Genomic DNA, 25863 nt, shown 5'->3' on the forward strand with positions numbered 1-25863 from the left:
CTTAAAATAATAGTAATTGTTTCTCTCACTGTTGGGGAGGCCACAAGTTTGATGTCAGGCATAGCCAAGGCTGTGTTCTCGGTGAAGGCTCTGTGGGAGAGCCCTTCTGGATCTCTTCCAGCTTTTGGTGGCTCCAAGTGTTCCTTGGCTTCTGGCTGCCTCACACCAATCTCTGCCTCCATCTTCACATGACCTTCTCGTGTTTGTGTCTTCTTTTTATAAGGACACTTATCATTGGATTGAGGGCCCACCTGGATAATCTAGGATGATCTCATCTCAAGATCTTGTCAAGATCTTACATCTACAAAGATCCTTTTACCAAATAAAATCATTAGCAGGTTCTAGGTAGACATATCTTGGGGTGGGGGGTACCATTCAATCCATTACAACTAAGAAATACCTAACTTTTCAGATGGACATGGCTTGTTGGATATCTTCCTTTTAGGTGACCTTGGCCCCTTGTGAGGAAGGGACAGACCCACTATCTCTGGAGAAGGGCTGGGGTTCAGGCAAGGTCCACCCTTCCCGCTATGTCTCACGTTGTAAATCTGTGTGCATTAGATGTCAGCCCAGCCCCTCCTTTGGCCTTGGGGGTTTGGGGGACTCCCAGTGGTCAGCCATTCTGGCAGTGTGTCCCAACTTCTTCCCACTGCCCTCATGATCTTGGGAAAGCCATGTCTCCTCATTCAGACTCAGTTTCATCTGTAAAGTAAGACTTATCCACCCCAAGTTCAGAGAGTTCCTGAGCAGGAAGCACCATGTCTGCCACTCTGTGGGAACTCGGGGCCTTGCTTCTGGAGGAGTTGCTGATGGCCTCTAACTCTTGTGTGCTTTGGGGTACAGAGCCCCACACTATCCTCTCCTCACCCTCCATAGAAATGGAGCCAAGCCAATAATACTTTACTTGCTCCTTTTTATTTGGTGCTGCATCCGGCATAGGGACTGTGAGGCCTGAAGCAAGGGCTTCTCTAGCTTCACATCCCCCATACCCCACAACCCCTGGTGTGCATTGATCAGAGGCAGGGGGCCCGGAAGGTTCAGCACCTTCATGGGGTATGCTTCTGTCTTGGGTCTGTCACAGAGTCTGGCCTTGAAGTCGCCTTTGGCCTTGTTACTCCTATGTGTGCTAGGAAGCTTTCCAACTTCAAAGGGTAGAGGCCGCAAGGCACCTCCATGATGAGGACCGTGAACGCGCTTAGAAGCAACAGCCTCGGTGCAAAAGAGGGGAGAAGGGGAAGAGATGATCAGGAATTTGTCCAGGAAGGAAATTCTAAGGGAAACAAGCCCTCCCCTTGGGGTTCCAGCCAGCCTGGGAGCTGCCCTCTGCCTGTGCCCTCAAGCCCTGACCCCAGCACTCAGCATTGCCCACCAGGGAGCAAGTCATCATTTGAGCCCACCTTTCTTGGTTTCAGGATGATGGGTGCCTGCTTGAGCTCAGGGTTAGGTGGGAAGGGTATAAAAATCTTGGCAGTAGGTAGAATCATCAAGGGCTTGCCTGTGGTCAACAGGGCCTCAGAGCCCATCAGCTTGTTGTGCTGCAGTCTCAGGACCCGCCCCTGGGGTTGGCACACATGGAGAGAAGGCAGCTGCACCTTGTTGTGGAGGCTGGGGAAGTGGTAAGGGGCTGTGGGAGCAAGAGGCGCTGTGAAGGCATGGGGAGGGCCGAAGTCTGACCAGCTACCCCTCAAAGTGTGCGTGTAGGGCGGGGGAGGTGGGGAGAGATGAAGGCTGGGGCAGATGAAGGCAGATGGGAGCCCGCCCAGAGGCCATGGTTTGGACTCCAACAGACCTGGGTCTGCATCCCATCTCTGCCCCTTCTGAGCTGTGCAACCTTGGGCAACTTCCTTAAACTTCCTGATACCTTGGCTGGAAAGTGGGGACAATAGCACCAACCTCACTAGGTTGTGAGGACTAAAGGAGCTGGTTGGGTAGCGACACAGTGTCAACTGTTCAGTGCTGTGCAAATGTCATTCCTTTCCCCCAGAGGCAAAGGCACAACGCTGTGGCAGGAAAAACTTGGGTGCTGGGGAGAGATCTACCTGCAATTGAGTTCTGGCATCTTTGAAATAACTGCCTCACAAGGTAACTCTTTTGGAGGGGACAATACTCAGTTGTATATTTTTTAAAAATACTTTGTAAGTGGTGGCTTTTACTTGTTACTGGGTGGCTCTTTGGTGAGGTTCTGGGTAGGGGGCAAAATCAGGTGGTGAGGAAGTCCTTGAAGAGCAGGAAGAAATTGCCTGGAGTGTTTGGGGGGAACGGTCCTCCCCAGGGTCTGGAGGTTCTTCGGACTCAATAGCAATCTGTTCAAGGAGTGGGGTTGCCTATCCCCACTAGCAAAGGTGATGGTGAAAATGCAGCCCATCTTTGTGCAGGGTGGGTCCCACTTCTGGATACTGGAGTGGACCAGAGCTGTAGCACTTTTTGCCTTGCCTTTCTTCCCCTTCCCAGCAGCGGATGTGGTGGCAGTGGAGTCTGGCTTCTGGATGTGCCCCAGGTTCCTGGCCCCAGGACCTTTCCTAGGAAGTGATATGTGGCTAAGGGTCCCCGAGTCCTTGCCTTCCCCAGAGCCTTGCCGGGTCAGCAGGTGAGGGAGCGCTGTGCGGACTCCTGCCCGCCGGTGACACATCGCCATGGGCTTCTTGATGGTGGAGCCCTCTACGAGGAGCCGGATACCCACATACTGAGGCACCTCCACGGCAGGCTGTGAGGAAGAAGAGGAGACAAGGCCTACTCAGACAGTGCTGCTGGAATCCTAGGCCCAGCAGGACTCAGGGCAGAGATGGATGGAATTAGTTTCTCGGGCACCTAGTCAGGAGACACCTCTGGGCTGAGAAGCAGGAAGCCTGTCTCTGTCCTCTAAGGGGTCTGAATCGGTCCCTAGAGAGTCGCCGAGACCCTGGAATTAGTAACCCAGAGGAGTGGGGGAATCTCAGCCATGCCTCTTCTCTACTTCCTTGCTCTCGTAAGCTTCCCTGGCTCCTGCTGGAATATGTGTGGCTCTACTCCATAGACCACTGCTGATGGAAAGCTTCCTTAAGTGAGCTAGCTTCTCTGCAGAGAGAATTTGAGTTATGACACCCAGACTGATAAGAGGCTTTAACCTGCCCAGAGTCTCACCTGAACCCAAGGTTTGTGGAAGCAGAAACTAAGAACTTTAAAGAAGGCATTCTGTGGAGGGGATGAAGTAGCAAATATGCAGAGGGAGGCAGAGAAGTTGCTTCTGTGCAATTTCAGTTCCTATAAAGCCAAGCTGGCCCAGCTGATGTGGCTCAGTGGTTGAGCTCTATGAACCAGGAGGTCACGGTTTGATTCCCCGTCAGGGCCCATGCCCAGGTTGCGGGCTCCATCCCCAGTAGGGGGTGTGCAGTAGGCAGCTGATCAATAATTCTCTCTTATCACGGATGTGTCTATCTCTCTCCCCCTTTCTGAAATTAATAAAAATACATTTATTAAAAAAAGAAAAGCCAAGCTATACTTCCTGCAGCTGGGCTCCAGGAGAGCTCCCTGTGTCTTGCTAAGAACCCTTCTTTTAACCCAGAGCTAGGTTGAGGTGTTTTCTGTGTCCTCAAAGGATCCTGATTAGAATCTATCTAAACAGGGTCATTTGGAGCTTGTTCAAAATCCAGGTCTCAGAGCTCCCGGAAAGCTCAGTGGACGAGGAAAAGTTCATCTTGAAAGAGGAATCTCAGTTAATAAATGTAGAAGGAAAGAGAATTAGAAACTTACCATTCTGTAACTAATACAAAAGGCAAGAATTAAAACTGGATATCAAAACAAGTAGGTGAGAAGGATGACAGGAAAATGTGTCATTTGCACAGGACCAAAGTATCACCTTACAAAGTAACTGATCATTGCAAAGGGGAAGATACAGCTTACAATAGAGAGATCTGGTAGCCACCACCTTAACCCCATGGTCAGACTTAGCATCACTAATCGCAAGACACTCTGAATGAAGTACCCAGCATCACCTCTCAGGTGGTCTTGCCAACTTCTAACCTGAACCTCATCAAGCTGTTTGACCTAACTTCTACTTTAAGGACATTCAGATAACAGATGGACAGTTAAAAACCACCCCAAAGAAACAATCAGATAAACCCAGAATGTGGGACAGTTCTACAAAACAATATCCTGGTCCCTTCAAAAGATCCTAGTTTAACTAGGGGGGCAGCGGGGAGCAGTGGGGCTGTTCTAGATGAAGAGATTAAAGGCCCTAGCCAGTTTGGCTCAGTGGATGGAGTGTTGGCCTGTGGACTGAAAGGTCCGGGGTTCGATTCCAGTAAAGGGCACATGCCTGGGTTGCGGGCTTGATCCCCAGTGGGGGGTGTGCAAAAGGCAGCTGGTCAATGATCTCTCATCATTGATGTTTCTATCTCTCCCTCTCCCTTCCTCTCTGAAATTAATAAAAATATATATTTAAAAAAATAAAATAAAAAATAAAAGAGATTAAAGAATATAAAAAGAATACCTAGCAATAAATTTAACCAAGAAGGCAAAAAGGTGAAAGACATGTACACTAAAAACTAATTGAAGAAACTGAAGACACAAATAAATGGAAAGATATTTTGTGTTCATGGAGTAGAAGAATTAATATTGTTAAAGTGTCCATACTACTCAAAGCAATGTACAGAATCAGTGCAATCCCTATCAAAACACCAATGGCATTTTTCAGTGAAATAGGAAAACCAATCCTAAAATTTGTATGGAGACACAGAAGACCCCAATTAACCAAAGCAATCTTGATAAAGAACAAAGCTGCAGGCATCACGCTTCCTGATTTCAAACTTCTTACAAAGCTATAGTAATCAAAACAGTATGCTATTGCCATAAAAATAGACACATAGTCCTGACCGGTTTGGCTCAGTGGATAGAGCGTCGGCTTGCGGACTCAAGGGTCCCGGGTTCGATTCCGGTCAAGGGCATGTACCTTGGTTGCAGGCACATACCCAGTAGGGGGTGTGCAGGAGGCAGCTGATCGATGTTTCTCTCTCATCGATGTTTCTAACGCTCTATCCTTCTCCCTTCCTCTCTGTAAAAAATCAATAAAATATATATTTAAAAAAAATAAAATAGACACATAGTGACCAATGGAACAGAGTAGAAAGCCCAGAATTAACCCCACACAATAATTTATGACAAGAATATACACATGGGGAAAGGACAGTCTCTTCAATAAATGGTTTTGGGAAAACTGGGCAGTCACATGCAAAAGAATGAAACTGGAACCCTATCTTACACCATATACAAAAATCAACTCAAAATGGATTAAAGACTTAAACATAAGACCTGAAACCTTGAATTCCTATAAGAATAAATTCCTGGAAGAGAACATGTACTATGCTCCTTGACATCGGTCATGATGATTTTTTGGATTTGATACTAAAAGCAAAGGCAACAGAAGCAAAAATAAACAAGTGGGACTACATCAAACTAAAAAACGTCACAGCAAAGGAAACCATCAACAAAATGAAAAGGCCAATAAAAGAAAAAAAAAATGAAAAGGCCAACCAAATGGGATAAAATATTTGCAAATCAAATACCTGATAAGAAGTTAATATCCAGCCTGGCCAGTGTGACTCAGTTGGTTGAGCATCATTCTGTGCACCAAGAGGTTGCCAGTTCACAAGAAGAAAATTTTGTTAACTACGTGTGGTGATGGATGTTACCTAGACTTATTGTGGTGATCATTTCACAATATATACAAATACCAAATCATTATGTTGTACACCTGAAATTAATGTTATATGTCAATTACATCTCATTTTTATTTATTTATTTATTTAAAATATATTTTATTGATTTTTTACAGAAAGGAAGGGAGAGAGATAGAGAGTCAGAAACATCGATGAGAGAGAAACATCGATCAGCTGTCTCCAGCATACCTCCTACTGGGGATATGCCCACAACCAAGGTACATGCCCTTGACTGGAATCGAACCTGGGACCTTTCAGGCCGCAGGCCGATGCTCTATCCACCGAGCCAAACCGGTTTCGGCTACATCTCATTTTTAAAAACCACAAGCAACTTTCAGAGATCTAAGTCATGCCTGACAGGTGCCTGTAGATCTTCCTGGTATGTCTCCTCAGTCTCTCAGACATTTTGAGTTAGCAGAGAGGTCTGCGACAGCAGGGCTTCTACAATCTTGAGGCTGTTGTGCTACAGCGGTCTCACAGAATAGAGAAGAGCTCTGATGTTTGTGGACATGGCTTTTGTGTAATATGATGGATTAGAAATTGATATATAAGAAACACATGGCCCTGGTTGGGAAGTTCAGTTGGTTAGAGCATCGATACGCTAGGGTTCTGAGTTTGATCCCCAGTCAGGGCACATACAAGAACCAAACAATGAATATATAAATAAGTGGAACAAAAAATTAATGTTTCTCTCTCTCTTTTCCCCTCTCTCTCAAATCAATAAATAAAAATTAAGAAAGAAAAAGAAACACACAAGGCTTTTAAATATCAACCTGGACTAGAAGGGACAGATGCAATATGAAATGAGAATGAAAAGAGGCTTTTGTAACCCCAAATTTCTATGAGCAGGTAACAGTCTAGGAACTACTGAGAATGTTCATGGAAAAGGAAGGGTGATTCTGGGCTGAACTGAGATCCCAATGAATGGAAGCAAGAGCCATGGAGAACTCCTAGGAAGTAACAGTGGTTCCTAATAGAAAAACTAGAAATATATGTTAGGACTGGATTTCAGAATTTCTATGAACCAATGATTCCTGTGTACTTCCCACCCTAACCCTCCTTTTTGGGCAGGAGTGTCTATAACAACAGCAGCAGCAGTTTCCACTAACTCACTCTCTGTACATCCAGGCCTTTTACAGGTGATGCCATTTATAATGAAATGCCTAACAACGTTATCTATATATATAAAAGCCTAAGCAACCTTCGCAACTGAAACAACCAAACGGATGATAAAACAGGCTGCGTGGGGCAACCAGGCTGGCAGCGGGGTTAGTGAGGGATGACCAAACGACTGAGCAGCAGGCTGTGTGGACAAACCAGCAGTCGGACATCCCCCAAGGGGTTCAGGATTGGAGAGGGTGCAGGCTGGGCTGAGGGGACTCCCCCACGCCTATGCACAAATTTCATGCACCGGGCCTCTAGTTAGGTAATAACAATAGCTAAAACCTCTGTAGCATTTACTATGTGCCAGGCACTATTCTGATGTGCTTTTAACTCATTTAATTCTCACAACCTTATGAGGTAGGTACTGTTTTCATTAATGCTTTACAGATGAGGAAACTCAGGCCCCTTACCCTCTAGAGCAGGGGTCCTCAAACTACGGCCCGCGGGCCACATGCAAATACAAATATTGTATTTGTTCCCGTTTTGTTTTTTTACTTCAAAATAAGATATGTGCAGTATGCATAGGAATTTGTTCATAGTTTTTTTTTAAACTATAGTCTGGCCCTCCAACAGTCTGAGGGACAGTGAACTGGCCTCCTGTTTAAAAAGTTTGAGGACCCCTGCCCTAGAGATTAAGAAGTTGTTCAAAGTGACAGAGCTTGTAGTTATTGAGCAGAGATTTGAAACCAGGGAGGTTCAGGAATACCATGCTATACGCCTCTGTGGAACTATTACTCATACAAATTAACTCATTTCATCCTCCCACACCCCGTGAAAAAGATGGTAGTAGCATCTCCATCTTACAGATGAGGAAGCAGATGTACTAAGTCACTGGGCAGGACCAGGACTTGAACTGGGTCTGTCCACTTGCATTACTATGGGGCTGTCTGGAAGGGATGAAGATTCCCTGGGGTTGTGCCTGGGCCCGGATGCCTCACCTGCTTGTAGATGAGCTCAAAGGCTCCCGTGTCACAGTTTCGGTCCAGCCGCCGGTCAATGACCACACGCAGGGTGTCGGCTTGCACACCGGCGCACAGCTGGGCGGTAACAGACGTGGAGGGCGCCATGGTGGGGCTGGCATTGATCTCAATCAACCAGGGCTGGAAGTTTTCACCAAACACAAAGTCAGCGCCATAAAGCTCAAAGCTAGATTTCCGACACTGCACAGTGTCCTGGGAAGTCTGCAGAGCATGGATCACTGCAGCCTTCATGCCAGGCACGATGACATTGGACCAGGCGTTTGGGGCCCCCATGTCCTGCAGGTAGGCCTGGAACTTCTGGCTCGACCACATGTTGTTTGAGGGCAGCAGCGGGTGCCGATGGCACGAATTCTCCAGGTGCTTCTGGATGGAGTTATTGCACAGGTGCACTGAGCTGGGGCAGAGAAGAGAAAGCTGAGGTCTGAGCCCCTTTGCCCCTCCCGTCCAAACCTGGGGCGGACAGGCAAACCCTAGACCCAGCCCAGGACCACTGTGGACCATTCAACTTGAGATGGATTCCTGCTGGGGAGGGCAAGGACGAAGGCTTGAGGCCCATAACATTCTTCTAGGGCCAGAACCAATTTTACCTCTTAGGACCTCTTCTGAGGGCACTAACTATAGAGAACACAATATTAAGTGCTTTGGGCCAGTGTCAGTTAACCCTCCCAGTGCCTGGGAGATAAGAAGGTGCTTAAGAGTATGGGCCTTGTAGTCAGTAAGACATGTGCTCAAGTCCTATCTTCACCACTGACTAGCTGTGAGATGTTTCCTCTCACCCAAGTTAATGCTGCAACTTGCTTTTTTCCTCTCAGATTTCTCCCGACCACTCTTTACCCTGCTCTCCATTTCTTTTTATTTTTCATATCACCTTTTAGCCTATTAGATGACTTTACTTATTTTCATTGCTTGTCTGTTTCTCCCATTAGACTGTGAACTCATGAGAGCTAGGCTCTTGTTTTGTTCACCACTGTGTCCCAAGCGCCTGGAACAGAGAATGGCACAGGGTACGCGCTCAGTAAGTATCAATGGGTGGAAGGATGGTGGGATGGATGGCGGGATGGACAGAGGGTCTGCCTGCCTGCAGAGTCTGTGTTTGGAGCCCAGCATTACACTGGAATTGCCTGTTTCTTGCCAGCTTCCCAACTAGACTGGGGGCTCATGGGAAATGAGTGGTGGGGCTCACTTGTCCAGGTTCTTCAGGGAGAAGGGCTGCGTGGAAAAGCGGATGTAGCTGTCGTGGTAGAACCACACGGTAAGTGGATTCCAGTCGGTCACCAGGAACCACTGTCTCAGGTCAAACTTGGTGCCAAAGATGAGCAGGGGCCGCTCGATATACTTCTGCACAACCCACTTGCCATCCTTCATCAACAGGGGGTTGCCGTCCACCAGTTTCAGAATCTCCTCCAGGTGGTCCATGCACATGATGCCTAAGGGGGAAATGGAATGGTCAGGGACCAGGGCAGGCTCTGGTTGGGAGAAGAGCTGGAGACCATAGACAGCTCACCATAAACTCTCATCCCCACAGAAAAGACAGAGACAAGTGGGTAAGGCTGCCTGCCTCAATCAGACCCTTTTGCCTTTGGGAAAGTTGAAAATCTGCTAAGGGCTTCAATATTTTAAAATTAATCAGTTTCACCCTGGTTGGTGTGGCTCAGTTGGTTGGGAGTCATTCCATGCACCAAAAGGTTGCCGGTTTGATTTCCAGCCAGGGCACATGCCTGGGTTGCAGGCTCAATACCGAGTAGGGAGCATGTAGAAGGCAACCAACTGATGCTTCACTCTCACATAGATGTTTCTCTCCCTCTCCTTCCCTCTCTCTCTAAAAACCTGTTAAAAAATCAGTTTTGTTTGAATGAAAAGGAATATATACATGAATAAAATTTCAGCCCTGACTGGTTTGGCTCAGTGGATAGAGCGTCGGCCTGCAGACTGAAGGGCCCCAGGTTCAATTCCGGTCAAGGGCATGTACCATGTTGCGGGCACATTCCCAGTGGGGGGTGTGCAGGAGGCGGCTGATTGATGTTTCTCTCATCGATGTTTCTAACTCTCTATCCCTCTCCCTTCCTCTCTGTAAAAAATCAATAAAATATATTTTTAAAAAAATTTCAGACAACACTGTGCTTTTGGAAAACCATGCACAGCCCTGGGAAATGTTTCTCAGTGGTTAGAACATCAGCCTGTGCACAGGAGGGTTGCAGGTTCGAACCCTGGCCCCTATGGGGGCATGTGCGGGAAACAACCAATCGATGTGTTCCTCTCTCTCTCTCTCTCTCTCTCTCTCTCTGTCTCTTTCTCTCTCTCTATCTCCTTCCTCCTTCCCTTCCACTGTCTCTAAAAAAAAAAGAACCAATGGAAAAATATCCTCGGGTGAAGATTAACAAAAAAGAAATAAACAAATACATACACATACCATGGGCATATATGACTTTGATTAGTTTTTTCAATTTCATTAACAATATAAAACGAGAAACAAAGTAGACAGTACAAAAGAGTATGCAATTAAGAATGCATCTCCTTCCCCAGAGGCAGCCAACTGCAGCTTTCGGGTCCTATGGGTATCCTTCCAGGTGGTGGGAGAATCTACTAGTACGTGTGCCTCAGTTTCATAGGATTCTATACATTTAAATGTATTACGGATATAGAATAGTGCTTGGCACATGGTGAGCATTCAGTAAGTGTTAACTCAAACCATTATTATTAGTCATCCGTAGAATGAATTTCTAGCCATAGATTTGTTGGTTCCAAGGTATGTGCATTTTTCCATTTTATGTTGCCAAAGATGTTACACTGATCTGCACTCCAAGCAAGAGTGTATGATACTGTATTTGCCTGCATCCTACCTAACACTTATTTTTGCCATTCTCCTGGGTAGAAAATGGTATCTTATTTTAATTGTACCTCTTTTATAACTAGTGAAGTTAGTATCTTAGCTTATAAGGCATCATTTTAATGCCGATAAATATTAGAATTGCATTGCAAACCACACACACACATACATGCACAAATCAATCCCATTCCTTCATTGTTAGACCCCCTAACAGCCAGATCTCCTGCCAATGACACAGAATAATTTGTGGCTGGTTCCCAAGACAGATCCTTTCTCAAATGGCTAGACTGATAACCAAGACTCCCCAAAACACGATGCCTTGTGTAAAAAAAGGTTAATAGGGATCACCATTGTGGGGAGGTAGAGACTGAGAGGAATTATGGGTGCAGTCTTTCTGGGGGCAAATGTTACCTTTCTTCCTTCCTTCCTTCCTTCCTTCCTTCCTTCCTTCCTTCCTTCCAGAGAGGGAGGACAGAAGAAAGAGAAACATCAATTTCCTTTTCCACTTATTTATGCATTCATTGATTGATTCTTGTATGTGCCCTGACGGGGAATTGAGCCCAAAACCTTGACATATAGGGACAATGCTCTAACCAACTGATCTACCTGGCCAGGGCCAGGTAATGTTTTATTTCCTGATCTGGGTGCTCTTTCCTCAACTGCAACAATTCATTGACTTGTAAACTCACAATGTGAACCCTTTTCAATGAGGTATGTTATATATACATTTCAATTAAGTTTTTCTAAAAATGGAGAGAGAATTTTTAAATTTGGTGCTAAGTACATGGGGATTCATTGTGTTATTCTTGCTAGTTTGTGTCTTTTAAAAGTATCCATAACAAGCTAAATTTAAAAGAAAGGCAGATTTAGATGTTCTGAAATAGGGTGGTCTCCAAGATCTACTGTTAAGAAGAAATATGCAAAGAATAAATGAGTAATACTAATTCATATTGAAAGATATGGAAAAATGAATAGTATGTTTTTGTTTAAAATAAAATAAATCTCTCTCTCCAAATGCATAGAAGGAAGTATAGGGGGGAAAAAACACACCAAAAGTTAACAGTAGTTATCTTAGTGAAATCAAGGGTGGCTTTTGATTTTGTCTTTCTACTTTTCTGTATTGTCTAATTTCTTAAATATAATAACATGTATTTTTATACTTAGAAAAAACCAACAAAACTATTTCCAAGGTAGAAAAAGAAAAATTCATCCATGGGCAGTATTTGGAGGGATCTGCCAAAAGTCTGTTTTCTACATCTCAGAAGTTTTTAACCAGTGTTTAAAGGCTGGGCAAAGGCACAACTCCAGCGTGCTGGCTCTCCTGTTCAGATTCCATTCAGAGTGGGCTGAGCAGCCAGAATAATAGCACTCATGTAGCAGTTACTATGTAAACGCACAGGATCTAAGTACTTTACATATATTATACTTACCTCATCCTCTCAGGTAGGTATTATTGACTTCATTTTACCAATGGTGAAAATGAGGCACAAGAGGTTAACTAACCTGGCCAGAACTTTACAAACAGCAGGAGGTAGAGCTTGGGTTTGAACCCAGGCATTCTGGCTCCTAGTATCCATACCCTTAACCACTATTCTATATACCTTACAAGGGAGGCCAAATCCAAGAGCCCTTAGAAGACAAGCACCTGAGTATCACCAGACCTACCCAGAGCATCATCCCAACTCTGAGGGCAGGAGAGGAGAAGCTGCATCGTCACAGCAACCAACCTTTATGGGATGATCACTCTGTGCCAAGCACCATGCTGAGCTTTCTTTAGATGCAACATCTTGTAATTTTTGCCTCATAGGAAGTCTTATCATCTCTCATAGGTGACAGAACTGAGGTTCAGAGAGGTGATATAACTTGCTCAAGGTCACACAGCATACTGATAGCAGAGCTGGGATTCAAATATAGGCAGCTTGACTCCAATAGAGTCTGCACTATTGACAGCCTGGCCTCTAGATCAGCGTTCGCCAACTGGTGGTCCGCAGACCGCTGGTGGTCCGTGAGGTCCGAAAGGTTGGCGGCCGCTGCTCTAGATGGTGAGGTAGGCTGTAGGGTGCTGGTGCAGGAAGCAGGGGCTGACACCCACCTCGGCCACGGGACTTGGCTCCTGGCTTCACGATCCAGACGTTGCGATCTCCTTCCATGTCTATCTGGGGCACCAAGGCCCGCAGCTGCTGCAGGATGTCCTCACAGCGCTGGACCTGAGCGTTCAGGTGCCTGAGTTCTGCCCCCTCGCTGTTGGGGAGATAATGGGTCTTGGGCAGGGCTGGACCCAGGGACAGCCTGGTGGACAAGGCAAAGGGAGACACAAGCTCCCCTGGCCATGGTCCTACCAGCCTTGGTCGTGCCCTTCCCTCCCTAAAGATCCAGATAGGTCTCTTCCAAACCTCCATACCCACCCTCAAGCTGCCCCCCAAATTCTTATCTACCCAGGGCATCGTCCCAGACTCCTGAAATGGGAAAAGGCACCACTTATTACACCCCACACCCACTCCAAAAACTCCATTTTCTGCCACCTCCCTTTCCATTACATTAAAGTTCCCTTTGGCAAAGTTTAATCATACGGCATTTAATGGTGAGGCTCCACTATGCGCCAGGCTTTGTAGTGAAGGGCTTTACATACATTATCTCTAGTCCTCTCTGTTGCCTTGCCGGGAAGGTATTACTGGTCCCATTTTAGGGCAGTGTAAATTGAAGCCTGGAGAGTTAAGAGACTTGCCCAAGGTCACAAATTGAATTTAGAGGCTGAGCCAGGACACAAACGCCATCCTGCCTGATTCCTCCATCACAAGTGCTTTTGAGGGTTCATTCCCCTTCTAATCTGGACCTAACACTGGTTGATAGGTGAATCCCTTCCTAGTCTAGTTCTTTTCAGGCACACCTGTCTCACACATCTCCTTGCTCTATTTCTCTTCTCTTCCTATCACCTACCGCCTGACATCTACGCTTACCGGTTACATCTGTCTCCCCTCAATGGAATGTAAGCTCCGTAAGAGCAGGAACATTTGTGTAGCTGTTATTCTCTGTTGCGTTCCTACCTCCAAGCAGTATACCAGCACTCCCTAAAAGTTTGCTAAATGAATGAATGGTTGGATAAGCAAGTACTTTGGCAGGAGCTTGCCTCCGTAACTGGTCTGCACAAATTGGGGTTCGCGAACAAAGAGAGACCCTGTTCCCTATAGTAGTGGTCGCCAACCGGTGGTCCGTGAGGCCTGAAAGGTTGGTGAACGCTGCCCTATGGGACACAAAATGTCCTGAAATAAACCAAGTCACAAAACAACCAGATGGCTGCCTCGCCCAAACTCTCCCATTTCTTCTCTTCTGAGTTGGAAGGAAGCCTCTTTAACACCTTGGCCTCTTGCATGTCTCCAGCCATGGAGAACTCATCTTTCAATAGGGAGGCAGCAGCAACCACTGGGGCAGTGCCAGGAACAGGGACAGCCAGATGGAAAGGGTATAGCAGGGCCTCTCAGTCACATCTAAGTCCTGACCCCTCCGGCTCTAGAAGGCCTACTGGAAACTTTTCCATGGGCATCTCACAGTAACTCTGTCACATGAGAATGGCAGGGGCACGTGTACTTTGAAAAAGTATGTTCAACATGACAATATGATTTTATATTTAGCAAAAAGAAAAACAACCAGTGTGTTTGTGGAAAGTCAACCTAATAAAAGCCTGGCTGCTGAGTCATAGATTTGTTTTAAAAGTTTAGAAACACAGACAACAGCATGGTGATTACTAGAGGAAAAGGGGGCTGGGAGGAGATTGAAGAGAGTATGGGGGAGGAGGTGAGTTGAGAAACATAACAGTTAATATTGAATGAATTAATGTATGCTAATTATCTGTACTGAACAACTCAACACTATGTTATATGATGCAATATTTTATGAAATTCTGACTTTTGAGAGCTTCCTACAGCCCTCTTCAAACTTGTCCTATACCCGGAAATAAATAAGACTCGAATTATTTTCACGTAATGTTCTAACGCAATCTTGATAATTCTTAGTTAAAGAAGGGTGACTTTACATGTTCTGGTAGCTAAGGTGAAAGTATAGGGTCAATTTCATTTTCTAACATTTAAAGAAGATACAAATGAATTATCAATGACGTGGGTTTGCTCAGTATGTCATTTATTCAAAGTTATTTATTAGTTCTTCAGTCTCCTCTATCAAATCATCCTGTTCTATTAGCCTCACCCCAGCTGAGGCCCTCATCACTCCCATTTGAGTTTGTGTTCCTTGAGGGAAGGGACTATGTGCCATTTCTGGAGCCTGGCACAATACTTGGCACACAAGCTGAGTGTTCTCCTGCCCGCTGGACACTTCTCCCTCCTGTCTCTCCTGCACTCCTCTACTGAACGGAATCTCCCCACAACAGCTCCAGCCTCATCTCGACACTCCTTTCTTCTGCCCAAGAACCCTTTTCCACCCTGGCCGGTGGTTCGGTGGTTAGAGCATCAGCCCGAACACTGAAGAGTCTCGGGCTTGATTCCTGGTCAAGGGCACGCACTGGGTTCCAGGTTCGATCCCCGGCCCGAGTCGGGCAGGTGCAGAAGGCAACCAATCAATGTGTTTCTCTCTCTTCCCCTCCTTCCCTCCCTTCCACTCTCTCTCTCTAAAAAAAAAGAAAGCCCTAGTTGGTTTGGCTCAGTGGATAGAGCATCGGCCTGTGGACTGAAAGGTCCCAGGTTCAATTCCGGCCAAGGACCTATGCCTGGCGTGTGGGCTCGATCCCCAGTAGGGGGTGTGCAGGAGGCAGCCAATCAATGGTTCTTTCTCATCATTGATGTTTCTTTCCCTTTCCCTTCCTCTCTGAAATCAATAAAATATATTTAAAAAAGAAAAAGAAAAAGAAAAAGAAAAAGAAAAAGAAAAAGAATGAATGGAAAAAACATCCCTGGGTAAGGATTAACAACAACAAAAAGAACTCTTTCCCAAAGTGGGTTCTGAAAACACAACCCCTCAGGATGCTTGGGGCGGGGGGGCGCCACTAGGGTCATACAAGTACAGAATATACAGTAAGCCCTTAATATTGTCAATAAATTCTGCAACTAAGTGAAATGACATAGAACAAAACCAATTTTACCATAGGCCAGTGGTCGGCAAACTGCGGCTCGCGAGTCACATGCGGCTCTTTGGCCCCTTGAGTGTGGCTCTTCCACAAAATACCACATGCGGGTGCGCATGTACAGTGCGATTGAAACTTCATGGTCCATGCACAGAAGTCGGTATTTTGTGGAAGAACCACACTCAAGGGGCCAAAGAGCCGCGTGTGGCTCGGGAGCCGCAGTTTGCCGTCCACTGCCATAGGCTAATTGATATAAACAAAAGTTAAGTTCTATAGCATTTCATCAACATTATAACCAAACAAAGTTATTTGAGGACCTGCTGTATTGCACTCTCTCTCTGAGGTATATACCACCGATATGTTCTGAAAACCACCGATATGTTCTGAAAGGCCCTGCACCAAGGAAACCTGTTTTAATTAACTTTGTTTAACCCAATGTTTTCCAAATATGATTGACCACAAAAGCCCTTCCCTTCCCTCCCACCCCAACAAAATCAATTTACATTCTACAGAATTAGCATCCTGTGTAACACACTTGGGGAAACACTGGCCTCTAGGATAAAATCTAAATGACTGAATAGCTTCTTATTTTGTGAGTGAATACTGAGTCCATGCTGAGCACATGACACAAATTATCCTGTTGAGTCCCTACCTTTGAGGAAGATATTCACTATTTTGTATTTGAGAAAAAGCTCAAAAAAGATTAGTGACATTCCCAAGGTCACAGAGCTTAAAAGGTACAAAGCTAGGACTTGAATTGAGGCCATGATCTTTGTGACTGTGCTATGCCAAGATCCAGGAAGAATGCTTTCTACCCCATCATGGAGGTAGTGGGAGCCCTTAAGAGCTCGTGAGCAGGAAAGCACAGGGAGAACAAAAGGGGGAGGCTTAGGGAGGAGGTGCAGGACTACACTAGAAAGAGAGAATTTGTCTCTGACTGAGCTAGCTCAGAACATGGAGGCCCCCCACAGCAAGGGGCACCCGGCCATGTCCCACGCCCTGGTGCAGAGGTACTCACTGGACCACTTGGTAGTAGCGCTGTAGGAAGTGGGACCAGCCCTCAGGGCTGAGGAACAGTGGGGCCTCCAGGTCCCGGTCAATGTCCAGGTGAGCCAGGTTGTTAAGGTGCTCCTCGCAGGCACAGAGAGCCTCATCCACAAACTCTGGAGTCAGCATCACTGGCTTTTTCTCCAGTTTCTTGGGCTGCTTGCCTGCTGCAGAGGTAGGGAGGGGCCTGTCACTCTCTGACAGGTAACCTGACACATGCCATGGCACCCACGGCTCCAATGCCTGTCACTTACTGGAGGACTCATCCTAAATACACCTGAGGCCCAGCACACACCTACATCTCTTACTGCCCTGGGACCTGCCACTTACCAGAGGCTTTATTCTAAATTCACCTGAGACCCTAGTGCTCACCCTTGGTCCCCACTGTCCCAGGACCTGTCACTCACTTGAGGGTCCACCCTAACAGTCCCCAGGGCCTCTCAGCACCTATAGCTCTAAACACATGCACCCTCTCTGCTTGTGGGGCCTCTGACACACCTGTAGCCTTTGTGCCCCTGATCCTGGCATACAACAGTCTTCTTGGCACCTGACACACCTAGGGAACTGCAATGGGAAGGCCTCCCTCTGGAAGAGACAGGGATTTCCCACCTCCCAGTAGACCTGCCCCTTATGACCCTGAATCCTTGGCTGAAAGGTCCTGGATTACAGTATGGGGTAGGAGCTAAGTCCAGAGAGAGAAAGGCAAGTAATAGGTGGAGCCAACATGGAATGTGGCATTCTCTGTGTCCCCCTCCACAAGGCACTAGGGGTCCTCAGACCACATGAAAAAACTACACGGTTTCACTGCTTGCTTCCCCACAGAGATCCTGTCCCAAGACAGGACTCCATCTGTCCTCTCCGTCTGTCATTGCTGGAGAGCTGGCCACATGCCAGGCCCATGGGAGGGCTGAATGAGGCAGTGGATCAGTTAACAAATGGATAGGAAGAGAGGTGGGTACGGTCGGGACAGAAGAATGGATGAGTGATGGACTGGAGGACAGTCAGGTGGTGGATAGGAGGATGGAAAAGCAGGTGGATAGATGGGCAGATGGATCTGTGGAAGAAAAGGTAGGAAGGTGGAGGAGAGATGGATAGGAAATGTGTTGCTGAGAGAAGGTAGGTGAATGAGTAGATAAATAGTGTGGGGATAGGTGGAGAGATAGATGGATGAATGAATGCAGGGTAGGTGAATGTGAGATCGGTGGGTCTGTGGGTGAGTAGGTAGATAGATGAGTAGATGGATGGAAGGACAGATGGTGGGTAGATGTATGGATGGATTGGTGGGAAGGGGTAGTGGATGGGCAGATGGATGTGGATAACATAGATAATTTATATAGATAATGTGTGGATGAATAATGAATTGATGGGTGGATGTGTGGGAGGATAAATGGGTGAGGGAGTGGAGGGAACCACACAGTATTTACCTGGGGCCTCTTCCTCTTTTGCCTGGACAGAACATGACTTCCATTCGGACTTTACCACCAGCTTGAGAACGTTGCGGGCAGCTGTCAACCAGAAGTCCTCTGCTCCCAGGGCAGGAGATACTCTGCTCAGCCCTAGGCTCCAGGCCTGTTCTGGTTCTGGAACCTGATCATGAACTGCCCCATTTTGGATCCAGAACCTGACTACTTTCTGACTCTAGAACCTGGGTTAGAACCTGGCTCCTATTTCAACTATAGAACCAGACCCAGAATATGACCTGACTTGGCCCATATTCTGCCTTAAGAATCTTAACTTATGCCCAGTCGGCATGGCTCAGTGGTTGAGCATCGACCTATGAACCAGGGGGTCACAGTTTGATTCCCAGTCAGGGGCATGCAGGATACAGCCGATCAATGATTCTCCCCCCCCCCCCCCCACCTTCCTCTCTAAAATCAATGATATAGATATATAGAGATATATAAAGAATCTCACCTAGACCTGTTGTCTAATTTTTCTCTTCTGTTCCTGATAGATTCTTGATATTTATTCTAGTCTGAGAACCAAACCTTGGCCCAAAACCTATTTCAGATCTGGAGACTAATTTAAACCTACCATCTACTCTGACCTGAATTTAGAACATGTTTGGAGTTGGAAACTATTCTGTCTTAGAAGTCCAAAGTCTAGAGCCTTTTCTGGATTAAGAACCCAATCTAGCCAGTGGAATTTGACACAGGCCTGGAACCCAAACACAGCCTATCGACCAACTTTTAGAACCTGCTCCAGAACATAAGCTAAGCTAACTAAGACCTTCTGGAGGTCTGGGCTGACCAAGCCAGGAGGCTCATTAAGGGAGGCACATAAGGGAAAGATAAGGATTAGGGATGGAGAAGGAATTCTGTTGGGGTAGACAAGAGAATGAAGAGAGAAGCCCTTTGCTCTCCAACACCAGCCAGGGCTTTAGCCTTCATCCTTCAGCTGGACGGGTCCAGGCACAGGGCTGGGCATCTCCTTACCTATGAAGGCCTTTTTATCTTCCTCAACCCCCAGGTGGTAGCAGCGTGGGAAGAAGGAGTCAGCATCAGCCTCATCGAACCATGGCAAATTCCGGAGATTGAGACATAGACCCACCTATGGAGTTAGCTGCTGAGGGGGCAGGATGGGACTTTCCCAGAGAACCTCACAGGGGCTCCCAGCCTCGGCACATGCCCAGACAGTTCAGGCAGACTCTACCTGGACATTCTCAGAGCCTCTGCCCACTTGCTAGGACTGACTCGCTCATATCTATCTCTGTATATTTGCCCACACAGCCCCTCTGCCAAGAATGCCCCACATCCCTCTTACCCACCCTTTCACATTCTTAATGACCTGCTTCCTCTAGGAATCCCTTCCCAATCCACACCAAAAAATACACTAACAGGTGCAATTATAAGGACTTCATTCTTGCCACAATCCTAGAAGATAGTTTTACTGGTATTCTCATTTAAAGATGAGGAAACTGAGGCTCAGAGAGGTGAAGTCATTTGTTAAAAAACCCAGGTAAGATAGAATGGATTCATCAGCCAGATATCCTCTGCTCAGGAGATAAGGACCTCAGTCATTGGACTTGGTGTTTGTTCTGGCTCCATATCCCATTTGAATTCTATTTTAGTCAATGTCTACATGTGCCAGACATGCTGCAGGGGTTGGATTTGAACTCAGGACTGTCCAACTCCAAATCCCACTGAATTATAGACCAAACTCCTCCTGAGAACTCTCTTACTGACAAGGAGAGCAGGGAACTGGGGTGCTAGCCCAAGGGCTGGGGGTTGGAAACTGTAATGCCTGCTGTCCTGGGGAGCCCACCTTTGTGGTAAATGAGCCAGCCCGGGCATAGTGGTTTATCATTTGGTCCTTGGAGAGGAAGCGACAGTCCAGCACATCCCGCCGAGTAGTCCAGATGAAGTAGGGGATCTCATTCCGAACCATGCGGGACTGGGGAGAGGAGACATGGGAGGCTGGTGTGGGCAGCACAAGGCTGGAGGAGGCTTCTTCCTGCCCTGTTGAGCAGGGTGAGTGAATGGAAAGAGAGGATACTTCCAAGGTGGCCTCTAGCCCACATACCATCTTTGTGTAAAATAAAATAAAAACAGCTCTTCCTCCAGGGCACATACTTGGTGAGCAGGGAGCAGACAGGCTTGCAAATTCTGGGGCCAAATGCCTCTAGGCAGTGACTAAGCCATACAGCTGAATACCATGCTTTGTTCTGGCCCATGGCCATCAATGATTTGCTCAGAGACAGGACAGTGACTCTAAGCTGATGGGCACATAGCACTTGACAAAGGCTCTACATTTCTCTATCTTTCCTACAACTCTGGGAGGTAGGATTATTAATAAGCACTAAGACCACATGCGAGACCAGGGGTGGGCAAACTTTTTGACTCCAGGGTCACAATGGGTTCTTAAACTGGACCAGAGGGCCGGAACAAAAGCATGGATGGATTGTTTGTGTGAACTAATATAAATTCAAAGTAAACATCATTACATAAAAGGGTACGGTCTTTTTTTTTTTTAGTTTTATTCATTTCAAACGGGCCGGATCCGGCCCGCGGGCCGTAGTTTGCCCACGGCTGTGCTAGACCATGTTCTCAATACTTTCCATGTCATCTCATTTAATCCTCACCAAACCCCTATGAGGCAGATGCTACTGTGGTCCCCATTTCACAAATGAGGAAACTGAGGCACAGAAAGGATAAGTGCTTGTCCAAGGGCTGCCAAGGTTGAGCCATATGAAACAGAACACTCAACCTTTCCTGACATACAAAAATGGCAATTTGGTATAGTTCGACTTAGTAAGTGGTGGTGGAACACCTCGTCCTCATCTGTATGGCTTAGTCACTGCCTAGAGGCATTTGGCCCCAGAATTTGCAAGCCTGTCTGCTCCACACACAAATCCTCCACATCATATCAGCCTCTTTCCAAGCTTTTTAAGCCCTTCCTTCCAGTCTTCGCTTGCCAAGGGCAGAGGAAGGAGATGAATTATGTGGCTTTTAGTTGGAAGGGGGAATTCCTAGGCATGGAGTTTGTGCCAGCTTCTGATACAACCTAGCTGAGTTCTGATCCCAGGCTAGCCTTGTCTGAGCACCACTGTGTCCCTCACCATTCTGCTGGCCCATCCAAGCTTTAGAGAAGCAATTAGGTTTTATTGCCTATGGGGAAACTGAGGCTCAGAGAAGGAAAGGACTTGTCTAGGGTCATCCAGCTGGACTCTAATGCTCTCCCTCCAGCCCCCTAGGCCCTCACCATCACAGCATGTGTCCCATCTAGGTTATCCAATTGCAGTACATCATCATCGAAGAGTTGTGATGGCTGGAACACCTTGTCCTCATCTTGATCGTCTGCAAATGCAGAGAGAGCCCAGGCCTGGTGAGGCCCCTGTCCCTGCCCCATAGGCCCATACCAAAGTCTCAAGCCTGGGACAGTGAAAACCAAAGGAAAGCCACTTGAGAGAGGCAGCTTGTGGAAATGGAGGGAACTGCTCACCATCCTCAGTGATATCACTATCACCCGTTACTGAGCTATTCAGATGCTTCTGGGGTGATAGAAGGGTGGTGCCCGACGAATGGACCATCTTCTTCTCCACCCAGCCCCTGCGGCGCAAGAGGCACCGGATCACCGGGTAGTGGCCTTGGATCATAAAGATCTTCTTCTGCTGTAAGGTGAGAGAAGGATACTTGCTCAGTAAGTCCTGCCTATGTGCCAGACATAGGGAATGGTGAACCAGAATTTTGTTATTCTAGTAAAGGAGACAGATTATAAACAAGTAGATAAATAAATATGGTTGTATCAGAAGCTGGCATAATTTTGACTACAAAGTTATGATAATAGTTGATATTTATTAAACACCTATATGTGCTAAGCATATATATGTGTGTGTGTATATATATTTCTAACAATAACATGTATTTTTAACAGATGTTATTATCCCCATTTAACTGATTATGAAACAGAGGCATAGAGAGGTTGAATAGCTTGGCCACACAGTGGTTAAGTGAAAAAGCAGGGATTTAAATCCAGGTAGGCTGACTCCAAAAACTGGACACTTAATGGGGATTCAGAGAAACTAGAAATACATACAGTCAGGGGATGTGGAGAAGGAGCCACGAATTAAGAGCTGGACAAATGGCAGTTTGGACAAAGGAAAAAGCATGTGCAAAGGTCTTGAGGCTAGAGGGAGGTCTAAAGGAGTCGGAAGGGGACCAGGGTTAGAGTGGAAATGAGGGGAGAGCTCCTGAGCCGGGAGGTCATGGCTAAACTGTGGAAGGTCCTGCAGGCCTTGGACATGGTCTTGAATTTTATATTAACAGCAGTGTGCAGCACTGAAGGCTAAGAGAGGGAGTGCTGTGACTGGAGGCTGTAAAAGTTTGGCTGGCTGCTGTCGAGAGGAGATGGAGGAGACAAGGGTGGAAGTAGGGAGGCCAGTTGGAGGGCTGTTGTGGTTTGTGTGGGAGAGAAATCACGATAACTAGAATGAGGGTGGCTACAATGGAGAAGGGAAGGTCATAGAATTGGGATTTGTTCTGGAAATACAGGTGACTGGTTTTGCTGATGGGAGTAGATGTGTGGGTGAGTGAACAAAAAGATCAGATTTCTAGCTTGAGCAACTAGGAGATGGGGAAGACCAGAGACTAATGATGACTGGGTTAGGCAGGAAAATCAAGAGTATGGTTTGGGACATGGAAATGATAGTAAGTTCTCTGGATGGAGTTGTCCAATAAGCGGCTGGATCTGCCAAGTGTACAGTTAGAGCATAGGCTGGGCAGGAAAGGGCATGCAGGGGGCACAGCACCCTGTCTGGACTCACAGTCAAGGAGACAGGTGTGGGGAGGGATCCAGGGAACCACTAAAGTCCCAGGCACCTTCAAAGCAGCAGTCAGGGAGGGAGGAAGGAAAACTAGATGTGAGCAGAGAGCCGAGAGGAAAGGGTGTGGGGGGGGCGGCGGTGCAATGACACAGGTGCCCAACCAAGATTGAGACAGAAAAGGGGCTGCTCCTGGGACTTCCCTAGTTCTCCCAAGGAAGTGGAGAAGGGACAGAAACAGAGAGGTCGGAGCTGAGGGGCTCATGCTGGGTAAAGAAGTAGACAAGTCTGCTAAATGAAGGGGTATCAAAAATAGGGAGGGCCCTAGCTGGTTTGGCTCAGTGGACAGAGTGTCTGTCCGACTGTGGACTGAAGGGTCCCGGGTTTGATTCTGGTCAAGGGCACATGCCCCGGTTGTGGGCTCCATCCCCAGGTGTGCAGGAGGCAGCCGATCAATGATTCTCTCATCATTTATGTTTCTCTCTCCCCCTTCCTCTCTGAGATCAATAAAAATACATTAAAAAAATTTTTTAAATAGGGATGTATTTGCAGGTGTGGGCTAGAAGGGGTCAAGGGGGACAAGTAGGGCATCTGTAATACTTCCAACAATAAAGATAAACTTTTAAAAAATAGGGAGGTATTTGAAGATGGGTGTGGAATCAAGGAGTTTGTTTTTTAAGGATGGAATAAATTAGTTCAGGGAGGCAGATTGTGCCATTCTAGAACCGCCCCTCCTTCCCTAGCCCCCTCTGACCTTGACAGCTCTCTCCACATGGATCTTGGCGTTTCTGAGCCGGCCCATGTGCGGAGAGTCCTTGGACAATCCTGACCAGAGGACCAGGGAACCTGCGGAAAGATGAGTAGAGGGGGCTCAGCCTAGCATCTCTCTGGCCCCCAATACCCATGCCCCTGCTCCTTCTCTTTCTCTGCCCTTCACCCGGATGCCCACCCTCTATCGCTCTTCTCCCGACCCCCATGCCCTCCACCCAGTCGTCTCTTCCTCGTCACTACTGCCTCGGGCCAGGATGGGCTGACGGAAACGGGCCTCACCGTCCTGCAGCGGGGCATCATCAAGGGCTCGGGTGTGCGGGCGCCCGAGGGGGCGTAGATCTGCGGTGCCCTGGGCGTGAGTGCCATGGGCGAGCTGGATGGCGCGGCTGCCGGCCAGGCTTTTGCTACCAGCACGAGCCCCGTCGGACCAGGCGCAGGCGGACCTGGGCCATGGCAGCGTCTCTAGAGGCCGAAACTCCGAGCGGCGTGCCCAGGGCCACGGGACGGGGTAACTGGTGTGTGGCTCAGGCGGCTGCGGCTTCTGCGGCCAGTTGCATACCGGGCCGCCCTCCAGGCGGTACCAGGTGGTGGAGCACGGGTGTCTGACCCTCAGGTCCCCCGCGCTCTGGATCAGCGCCAAGCGGGGACCCTGCATGCGCCTTACCGCGCTCCCACGCCCTCCCTGCGCCCCGCACTGCTGCCTCTCGCGGGATTGCGGAGCAGGGTCCTAGGGTTCGAGGCTCCGCCCTCTGTTTATTGTCGCCTTGGAAACCATTCCTTGCCACAATCAGGCCGCGGTTGGCTGGTTCCATCAGGTGAACTCTGAACTTCACCTGCCCCACACCCTTGATGAGAGCACTGATGGCGGAAGCACACAGTACCGGGTTGCCAATTACTACCAGTGCCATGGTTTCTCATTGAGCACTTCCTGGGGCTCCAGTCATTTCACAGTATTTATAGAGGACCACGTCCTAGGCAATGGGCTAGGACCTAGGTGATCCCTGACCTCATGGAGTTTAGAGCCCGGTGGAGAGGAAACAAAAAGTAAGCAACAAAGGTATATAACAGCTGTAAGTATGGTACGGGCAATGAACTACAGCCAGGAAAGTGGCATATTTTGGATAAGGCAGTCAAGGATGTTCTCTGAAGAGGTGACATTGAAGCCAACGCCGTACAGAATGCAAAGGTCAGGAGTTGGCCAGGGAAGAGGGGAGAAATAGCATTCCAGGGAGAGGCAAGTCTCAGCAACAGCCCTGAGGAGGGTAAGAACCTTTCTGGGGAACTAAAAGGATGCCAATGTGGCTGGAGCCTGGTGAGGCGGGATTGCATCTGCAGGGCCTGACAGATGGGGCTAGGAGCAGGTCCTTGGGGACAGATTTGAAAGACCGTATATGCAGGAAACAACGATCCAGCACAGAACACACTTCTCCCTTCCCCCACCCCACAAAAATTGGAAATACAAAAACAGATCATCTTTGTCAACTGCAGGAAAAAATGTAACTGGATTTATGCACAGCTCTCAAGACAAGACTAAGCAATCCTTTTGGGCGTGGTGGCAAAGTAGTATCCTCAAGACACAGGTGAGATAAATAAGACTCCAAGATGTTACAGAATTTGCCTCATCACAGAGCCAGCAGTGGAACCCAGATCTGATTCCAAGGCCCCACTCTTATTAAACACAAACACTGTTAACATCATGACCCCATGTTATCACTCTAAACTGGTTGTCTATTGGTCATGGAAATATGGGTAGTTTGAGAGGTAAACTCTAGCAGTGCCCATTTAAGCAAACTCCAGGGAAGAGAGTACCTGGTCCAAAAAGCCAGCTTTGTGTTGTCTCTGGCTAGATCTGCCCATTCAGTGAAGGTGGGTCCTCCACCTAGGTGTCCAGCCAACCCCATCCCCGCAGATCACCCTTCCCAACCCCCCACTGGCTGGTGACTGGGCTTCCCAAAAGACATGTCCCCAGGAGAGGGCCAGCTGATTGGAAACCACTCAGTCCGTTCTCATCAGGGAGCAAATTTGGTTTTAGGGGATCCAGATCAGAGGAG

General features: G+C 47.5%; 1 protein-coding gene across 7 annotated transcripts; it reads right to left on the reverse strand.

The window, feature by feature from the left end:
- Nucleotides 1-900: 900 nt before the first annotated feature.
- TTLL3 (tubulin tyrosine ligase like 3) lies at nucleotides 901-25727 on the reverse strand. 7 transcript variants are annotated; one of them, XM_070390620.1, is made up of 14 exons: nucleotides 24092-25727; nucleotides 23796-23887; nucleotides 21724-21892; nucleotides 21484-21578; nucleotides 20047-20175; nucleotides 19218-19332; nucleotides 18207-18305; nucleotides 16754-16946; nucleotides 12757-12905; nucleotides 9021-9264; nucleotides 7796-8231; nucleotides 2560-2704; nucleotides 1398-1624; nucleotides 901-1209 (listed from the first exon to the last, which is right to left on the reverse strand). In XM_070390620.1, exons 1-14 carry the CDS (start codon nucleotides 24465-24467, stop codon nucleotides 901-903), a joined length of 2778 nt encoding a protein of 925 aa, XP_070246721.1. In that variant the 5' UTR covers nucleotides 24468-25727. The 7 variants fall into 7 exon arrangements, with proteins under 7 accessions (XP_070246721.1, XP_070246720.1, XP_070246719.1 ...); XM_070390619.1 differs by having other exon boundaries at nucleotides 16754-16949; nucleotides 21724-21889; nucleotides 24092-25726; XM_070390618.1 differs by having other exon boundaries at nucleotides 16754-16949; nucleotides 24092-25726.
- Between the last annotated feature and the right edge of the window lie 136 nt (nucleotides 25728-25863).

The sequence above is a fragment of the Myotis yumanensis genome, unplaced genomic scaffold, assembly GCF_028538775.1.
Source record: "Myotis yumanensis isolate MYYU_CA2020_CCGP unplaced genomic scaffold, mMyoYum1.0.hap1 SCAF_14, whole genome shotgun sequence".
Classification (NCBI taxonomy): Eukaryota; Metazoa; Chordata; class Mammalia; order Chiroptera; family Vespertilionidae; genus Myotis; species Myotis yumanensis.